Consider the following 9,813-nt stretch of genomic DNA (forward strand, 5'->3'; position numbering starts at 1 on the left):
TTTTTTTATACTTATTTGTAAGGTCTTTTTAATGTACGTGTAATGATTATTTTTACATTTTTAATAAAATCCTTTGAAAATTAAGATCCTGTGGCCTCGTTACACGAAGAAGATTCTTATGATGACATGTTATCAAATGCAGTACAACAAATGTGGAAAAATGGACTTCGAAATTTGAAAAAAAAGTTAGCATTCAATACAGCACGAGGTAATCAAAATTATGTGCAGTTTTCTATATCAACATATTGTTACTCTAATGGTACATGTACTATACGTCAGGCTCCATGCTCTTGTGAAATTGTAAGTACTCATAGTATTAGATTGAGTTCATCTTTTTATGAATTTTTGATTCGATATAATTATTGATAACCAACTAATTACACTAAATAGAACGATAATGATGAAACATTACGAAACGTTAAACCTAATAAAAATATAATTAATCAAGGAAAATCTCAAAAAACAACTACAAAAATTCCACTAACTACTCTAATTTCAAAGAAGCAGAAGGTGCAAAATAACAAAACTACAAATATACCACCGATTACTCCAAGTTCAAAAAAAAAAAAGGTGCAAAATAATGAAATTACTAAAAGACCACTTATCACCCAAAGTACAACGCAGCATAAGGTGCAAAATAAAAAAACTACTACTAAACCACCAGTTAAGAGCACTCAGTCAAACAAGCTGATTGAAGGACTTACCAATTTCGAAATTAATAATATCAGAAAACAACATTTAGAACAAACTAATAAGCTTAGAGCCAAACATGGAGCCAAAAAGTTATCTATTAATGAAAAAGTAAGGAATAAAATACATATGTATCACGTAATGAAAATGTTATAATAAAATATTGTACTAAAATCTATTATTATTGAATTACTAATTACGAACATAATTTGATTGTCTGGCATTTATTACAATGACTATACAATTTAATTTATTATCAATAAATTCATAAGTTTGTTCAGTGTAAAATTTTTTTTCATAGTTTAAAATATAAATTTAAAAACTTTTAAATTAGAATTATTATAAGTATTGGCTGAATCAGCATCAACAGAAACACTCTTTTCTATTTTGATGAAAATCTTGTGTAAAAGAGATGTGATTTGCAAAATGTGTACTGACCTAATTGTTTAAAATAAAGAAAAAATATATGTATGGATCATACATTTAATACTAGAGAAGTTCCGGGTAGTAAATACATTTATTAATCAAGTACCAAGTAAAAAAATGGTTACAGACAGAGTACCAGGTAAATGTAGGATAGTAGAAATTTTAATTGTAATATTATATTAATGAAATAAAAAGGTTAAAACATTAACTTTACAATATTATCTTCTGNCGTTATTATTACAGGTTTTTTCTGTATTGGTGCTTAGTAGATCATGTTCTATTTTTTGTACGTTTTGATCTAACCAAAATTCTTTTGCTAGACGTCATTTTGTTGTTACTTCGTTTTTTATCTGATTATATAAATTGTAATCTCTGTTCCTTAATTTGTTCTTTTTTTCAATGAATACAAGAATTTTTCCAGTCATCTACGGTTTCCTCGGTTCTATTTTATTTTTAATTATTTTATCTGCAACTTTAATTATGTCCATCTTCATACTATCACTGAGTTTGATGTTCCTATTAAGTGTGATGGCTGTAACGTTCTAACACATAACAAATGCTCAGGTCTTAATAATAGTGAAATAAAATGTCTTGGTTTGAAGAATCGAAATTTGAAATTCTTTTGCGAAGCATGCAATAAGGGTTTGCGTGATATGCCCGAGCTTAAACTATTAATTAATCGTTTATTAGCTGAAGTTAATGAACTAAAGAGTCAGAAGAAAAATAACAACGTTCAAAATTTTTCTGAGTTTATAATTGGTGAAGTAGGCGAACGCAATATCAGAGCATCTAATCTAATATTTTATAACGTTCCAGAGTCCAACCTTGATAATGCAGTCGACCGTCTGATTATGCATTGATAACGCATGACTCTAATCTTGTGAGTAATGTAATTGATTCGATTATTACTAGTGGGAATATTAGACCGTCTAAAGTTATTCGTCTTGGTATTCATGGTAAAAATAATCCTCGTCCAATTAAGGCTGTTTTTAGCACACCAGCTGATGTGTTTGAAATATTGAAGTCAAAAAAAAAAAAACCCAGCACAGTGGGGTCGTGGCATAGTTGGTTCCAGTATAGATTTAATCTGGCAGTGATTAAAATCACTATCATAAAAAACGCTTCGATGCAAATCTGTAGATAGTGTTTAATTTTAAAATAATGGTGTATTATACCAAAAGCAAAATTAATTCCTATTTCCTTTATTATTCCTGATTAGTAGTTTTTTGATTTAGAAGTATAATATATGAATAAATATTTATTATAGCAATTAAAAATCTGCAGGTAGTGTTTAATTATTTCAAAAACAACATCAACTTCTATTTCTTTAATTACAGCCTGATTAGTAGTTCTTTGATTTCTAAGTATAATTTTTTTCGTATTTATACCTATTTTTCTGTTCTTGATTTTTTTGTGTACTACTTAAAATTTCTATTACTTCATTAAAGTATAAAACTTTACCCATTACATATATGATTTAATTCCTAAATTTTAGCCTATTGTAACGATATGAATTTATAATTTTTCATAGTTCAGCCTATTAGCGTTACCCAGGAGACACCACGAGGAGGTTGGCTGTTAAGTCTCCCAAAAATTTTTTTTAGCTTCGATATGAAGCAGAGAAGGTATTTTACTCTTATATTGTCTTGAGCTAAAAATATTTAAGTTGAATTAATACAAAATAAAAGAAGCTAAAATTTACTTAATATCGTCAACATAATTACTCAAAAGATCAAGGTAAAAATTTAAAACGTTTTATGAAAACAAAATTTATATCCATTTATCTATCAGAATTATAGATTTAAACTTTACACTTAAAATAAACTATATTGATAAAAAATGGGTTTTTTATGGAGACGACGATTTGCTGTTAATTAAAAATAAAATTTTTATAATAAATATTTTTACTTAATTATTAGTCTTGTCACATAAAATACAATAGAAATCAACATTTTTATAATCATTTAGTCTATACTGATCAGCTATACAATCAGTTACTACTCGACGACGACATGTAGTGCATGAAACCCATTCAATTCTGCTGTGATGTTCTATATACTTTTGGCAATATAAACATATGTTTTCCATGTCACCTGAATTTTCTAGCAATAAACTTTTTAATTCGTTTCTATAAGTATTAGGGTTGAACTTCTTGTCAAAATGTGATTTATTCATTATTGTGATAGCGTAGTATATTATATAAACTCCACAGTTATAAGCATCAACTTGTTTTGGTATGTTTTTGGCTTTACATTGAACCAATGATACTCGAGGGATAGGTTTTTTAGCATAAGTACAATGTTTTTTCAAAGCTCTATACAATTTTTGAAACTTTTGCTGATTGTATTTTGTATCTTTAGTAGGATTCATAGGGTCCAATATGTAACACTCTTTAAGTTGGAAATTAATTATTGCAATAATCCAATGATTCAATTTTGATAATTTTATATGCCACGGCATAATGACTACACTATTTTCTTCAAAATTATATCTAATTTTCTGTTTTTTATTTAACTCTGTACTACTTAAAATTTCCGTTACTTCATTACAGTATAAAACTCTAAATTCTGCCTGATTTTTGATAGCCTTTATAGCCAAACAAATATCAATCACAAAGTTGCTAAGAAAGTTATCATCATACAGACACATAAAATCACTTATTTCTAATGTTTGTATAGTATACATTGTGGAATCAGGTATAATATGATAATAGGTTCCACAAATAAAATTAAATAGTTTAATTTTGCTATATATTAATTTTTTAACTATATTTGTATGGTCTTCTACCTGTCTGTAGTATTTCAAATTTTTTGGTAATTTGTTATAGTAAAAATCATTTCTTAAATTATGATCTTGAGTTTCATTTAAATATAATAATGGACTTTTTTGGATTTGATAATCGTCATCAGTTATACTTAATGACCGATTGAACAAATCTTCCATTATTGCTACATCATCAGGCACCTTAAGTGCATAATCATCTTCTTCGTGTATAACTAATTGCAATATATTGTTCTTATTATCCAATAATACATTAGATCTATTTTTCTTTGATGGACTATTTAGACTGTCTAATTTTTTGACAGATGTGTTATCCTTTTTTAGAATAATTAAATACGCCCCTTTTCCATTATTTGGCCATCTTTTTTCAGACACATTTTTATCATCACAACATATCCATCTAGACTTTTCTTTTAAATATACGATGTAATGTCCAGATTTAGTGTCATTGCCTATATGAAATATTGTAACTGACGGTGTATAAATAGAATCTTCTATTGTAAATCGAGATTTGGACAAATTTTTTAATTTTAGATCTGTTGTTTTACTAATTATATATTGACCATTTATCCAACTAGAATTGAATAATGACAACTGTAATATCAAATAATCATTTGCTTTTATTATTTCATGTCGTCTTTTGAAACCACCTGTTTTATTACAGTTTTGACAAGAATAATCATCAATGGATGTCCATTTTTTTTTATTAAATTCAAGTAGACTTTCTAGTTCTATACTGTGGTTTCGATTAGAAGGTAATTCTAAACGTTTCACAAGATTGCGTTCCTCTGAACTACAAGTTTTTTTTTTACAATAATCGCAGTAGTTTATACAACTTTCAGTAAAACTAAATAAGGTATCACTTACACTACGGTTACAGTTCATTAAAGCTTCCATAAATTCTACACAATCCTGTTGTTCCTTCCTAGTAAAAATCGTGTTGTTTAAAGTGTCATCCACGTATTTTCTTATTTCAAACGTATCAGTCACTTCATTTTTTTCATAACCAATAAGCTGTTGTTTCAATATTTCTCCAGCTTGGCCTTTATGAATAGTACTTACAAACGTATCACAATGATATAAAGCTTGAATAACAGAGTTGGAATAACATGATACATTATCTATATTAGCAAAGCCAATGATTTGACGAGAAATTTTTACATTATCTACGTTTATTTTATTTTTCAAAATACTTTTTTGTACGATTAATGCATCATTGTCATCGATGATACTCATCGAACGATTAAAAATATCTTCAATCATTTCTACGTCATCTCCAGGCACGATAAGAGCGTCATCTCTATCTCTGTGTACAACTGATTGCAATGCAATATCAATGTTTTTATCTAAATCCTCTGAAAGTCGTAATTTTTCTTTTAGTGGTGGTACATAATGATTATCAATCCTTTCATCGCTATTAGATCGGGAAGAAAGTTGTATTTCTTTGTTCACTAAAACCAAAGGTCTATGGTCACTCACTAAACTTTCATAAACAATTACATTAAAATCAGTGTTGGTTATGACATTGTCAATACAAGTACCATAGTCTGTTGTAATTTCATTGACAAGTATTTTATACTTCATTTCTTCTATAATTTTATTAAAAATATTTGGAATTTTATAGAAATTTATATTGAAATCCCCAATAAAAATTATGTTTTCTCCATTAATATCAATTATATTTTTTAAGCATTCACACATTTTGTTTGTAGGAAATTTAGGCGAAACATATAATCCGACATATGTGTAATTATCAAGGATAACACAAATAATTTCCATGTGTTCTTTGTTATGAGTAATAACTAAGGGTTCACTTGACTTGAAAATATCACGTATATTATTATTTAGGAAACATATTGAACCACTTTTGCCATTGTCATGCACTTTGTTGATCCTACATATCTCTGTGAATCCTTCAATGTTATAAAAATCATTTTCTGTTGTTCCAGTTTCTTGGAAAAATAGTATATTTGATTTTAATAATATTTTATCAGCAAGTATGTGTTCGAAATATTTGTTTAGTGATCTTATATTGTGTGAAACACAATATATCGACAGATTGTCTGATGTTAAAAATGAAAATTTAGGTTTTATTTCACAAGACCGTAGTCTAGCCATTTCAGCATTGACTTTTGAAGATGGTTTAGGTGGATTAAATGGAAAATAGTCTATACATAAGCCCTTGGCTGATGTTGCTCTACTGCATCCTACATAAAGCATATTACACAGTAAATACTTTTTAGGCACATGGTATGCAACATTTTCATATGTTGCACCTTGTGATTTATGAACAGTCAATGCTAATGCCTCAACTAAAGGTAATTGCGTTCTAGTTACCTTCCGGTTCTCTGAATTTCCAATTTGAAATTCCAAGTGCGTAATTTCAATAGGTGTCCAGTGAGACCAGTCGTCGGATACTTCTCCTTGAGGGGACAACTTTCCTTTAACTTTTTGTCTTGTAATTGAGCCTACTTCTGGTTCATCAAATTTTATCCACACTCTATGAGCAACTTCTTTACCACTAGTAGTTATTGTACGGTTGATTTGCATCAGTTCACCAATAGCGCCATTAACAATTCCGTCTTCTGTACAGATATTTGTAACAATCATGTATTTCGCAGTTACCTTCAGTATAAGTGTTTTAGGCAATCCCATAGTTTTTTGCCTTGGAAGTTTATTTGCAGCAGTAATATCAACTTTTTTCCCTGTTGTATCTATTGCTTCAGATACAAAACTAGTAGTATTTAAACTGTTTAAGACTCTCGTATTCATATCGTCCACCTCTTTATTTGTTGCCCATAGATGCATAACTCCAGGTTGAAAACTAATTTCCAACGGTTTTACGAGTTTCATAAAAAAGTCTATATCTTTTTTAATTAATTCTCCCCTTGCTAATTTAGTTAATACTTCAGCAAATTCTTTATCATCTCTTTGTCTCATAATTTCTCGTAATTCATAAAACTGAAAAGTTTCCCATATCGCTTTTGTCGCTATTAATTCTATTGCTGTTGGATATTTTGCAATTATTTGATCAAAATATTCGTACAGTGGAGTAGATAAAACTGGTGGTAATTGGTAAAAATCACCAAAAACAATAACATTTATATTACCAAATGGTTTGTCAATACGTAGAACATGCCTAAGTCTTTGATCAATATAACTAAGAGTCTTTAAGCCAACCATAGAAATTTCATCAATTATTAAAAGTTTGACATTTGCCAAATGACACCGAAGAGTATTTGATATATCAGCACCAAGTTTTGGTAATATTCCAGAAAATTGATTAATTGGCAATTTAAATGCTGCATGAAGTGTTAAACCTCTTATACCAAATGCTGCTTTTCCTGTAGGTGCAGTAAGTAGTACAGGAGTGAGTGACAAATCATCTATATCTGGCCTAAGATTAGCTATTCGAATTGTGGATTGAGCTAAAGCCCGTATAAGTACAGATTTACCAGACCCAGCTGGGCCGGTCACAAAACATCGAAAACTAGATGCGCCTGAACCCCATATTTGCTGTCTCAGTAAATTAGTAGTATGATAGAGAAACATGCGTTGACCTTCATTCATACATTTAACTAAGTTTATAAACTGTTCGTTATCAATTTTATGCACGTTAAACATTCCATTAATATCATTATTTTTATCTTGATAGTCATCATTGCCATTGTCATTAAAATCCCCTACATCTAACACTATCTTATCATGAGGGACCCAGTCCTGCGGTAATTCTTCCTGGTCGTTATCTTGCTGCTTTTCAACATTATTTATATCTTCTTCTAATTCTTCTTCATCGATTTTATTAAATTGTCGATAAACTTGCTCAATTTGTTGAATATTTTTTTCATAAACTTCTTGACAGTTTATATTTTCTATATCACTATGTTCATTTCGCCATGGCATAAACAACATAACCCTTTCCCTGTAAAAGTCAGCAGGACTTTTATCAATACTAAATCTCACGTATCGAATGATTTTTCGAATCTTACGTTTGTGCAAAAACTTGTTAGGTTTTCCAATGAGAGAATTATTTTCTTCAAAAACATCATCATTAACTTCATCGTCATCCGTTGTATCATCATATTCTGAATCTGATAACTTTTTAGATAATTTATGTTTACTTTTAATTTCAAAGTCAGCTGCGAATTCAGCCAGAGTCAATTTTTCATAATGAACTGGTCTACACGAATAGTATTCTATCAGACCATCACAAAATATGTTAGTTGACTCAGGATTCATTTGGCCTCGAAGGGCATTAGGTTTAACCATGCGAGTTCTTTTATCAGAATGGCTTGTATTTATAAATACGTGCCCAGTAGATGTACATGATTGTTTGATTCCTAAACAAGTATAAACTGCTTCTTGAGCAGATATTTCTTGACTTCCGGAAAACGATGACGCAATTTTCCATAACTGAGTTTTAACAGACATGTCGGATGATGTTTTTAAGCTTTCTACTATATCCTTCATAAGCTTAGATATACCTCGTTGACTTTTTCCTATATATTCAATAACGTATTTCACACACGAATAAGTATCTAAAATAAACTGAATGTCCATGTTAGACTCCCATAAGGGAAGTAAAATTTTATTAAATCCAGATACCATACGATGTGCTATATCTCTTTTTAAAAATACCGTTGGACGTTTAATGCCTGTCCTTATAATAGATTTGTATTCGTTGTAAGATGTTATTTGTAAAGTATGTAACATTTCTTCTAGAGTTGAGTTTTCAGTAGATTTATAATTTCTTAGATACTGAATTAAAACTTTGTATTTATGCAATCGTTCCTTATAGTTTGAACAAGTTTTCGGTGTTAGGGGTGTTAATATGCAATTTTCTTTCATCGGAGGATAAGGTATATTAAATCGATAGTTGTTTGTCTCTTTGNTCTTTCATCGGAGGATAAGGTATATTAAATCGACAGTTGTTTGTCTCTTTGTCTTTTGCACTTCTATAGCACGTATGCGTATGACGGTGAGTTTGCTTTGATTTACTATAAAAATTTACAGGACTATCCTCGGAAACCATGCACTGTATATATTTGCTTATAAGGCTAACACAGGCATCAAATGTTTCTGGCTTTGCAGGATCAAATTGAGGCGCGTTCTCAAGCCATAAAATCATGTGCACGTGAGGACTCCCACGATGTTGATATTCAACACGGTAGAAATAATGATAAACTGGATGTTCCTTGAAAATCCCGTTTTTATTTTTTATTAACTTAAATAGAGCTCTAAATCTTTGATCAAAATATGTAGCACACACAACAGGATCTTCCCTTATCAGACTTGATTTTTCTGCATACGGTAAATTCAAAGCGAATTCGTCAGATATTTCAACTTTGTTGCGCAATTTATATAATATTTTTAATAAATCACTCCACGATGACTCACTTGGACTTAGTGTTAAAAATATAGTAGGATGACCTAACTGTCTAACCATTGCAAAAGTGTTTTTTGTCACAGCGGCTAAATGCGAAGGTGAGTTTTGTATATTATGTAATAAACGATAAACTTGATCATTATCAATCATTTTTGTTAGATTTTTAGAGTTTGCAACATCTCCAGCTGTTACATTTTCTTTTTTATTTTTCCTCATAATTATTTGTACATTATTTGCAATTTGTTTGTGCACAAAAACTTTACATTTGAAAAACAAATTCGGCGTATCTGCTGCAAAACGCCGATCTGAATTTAAAAGTTCTGATCTTATTACTTTAGAGTAATTTTTTAACGGATCTTTAACTTTTCTAGGATGGCCACCAAACAAATTAGGAAATGCTTTTTCTTCAGCATGGTCATCAATTAAAATAGATAAAGGTCTCATACCTTCACCTGGAGCAAAAGACACATAATCTCCATTTTCAACCATAGTGTCTATAGTTCCCGGATTGTCAAGCTCTTCATTGACAA

At 29.8% G+C, this 9,813-nt stretch overlaps 1 protein-coding gene across 1 annotated transcript in view; it reads left to right on the forward strand.

The window, feature by feature from the left end:
* Positions 1 to 976, forward strand: part of LOC126898383 (uncharacterized) — a 32,958-nt gene extending 31,982 nt beyond the window's left edge. The window contains exons 2-3 of the mRNA XM_050672361.1: positions 86 to 300; positions 391 to 976. Of these exons, the coding sequence (XP_050528318.1) occupies positions 127 to 300; positions 391 to 846 (630 nt within the window). The 5' untranslated portion in view covers positions 86 to 126 and the 3' untranslated portion in view covers positions 847 to 976. The remainder of the gene's footprint in view (positions 1 to 85; positions 301 to 390) is intronic.
* The last annotated feature ends 8,837 nt before the right edge of the window (positions 977 to 9,813 follow it).

Source organism: Daktulosphaira vitifoliae, unplaced genomic scaffold (genome assembly GCF_025091365.1).
Source record: "Daktulosphaira vitifoliae isolate Bord-2020 unplaced genomic scaffold, ASM2509136v1 Scaffold_2, whole genome shotgun sequence".
NCBI lineage: Eukaryota > Metazoa > Arthropoda > Insecta > Hemiptera > Phylloxeridae > Daktulosphaira > Daktulosphaira vitifoliae.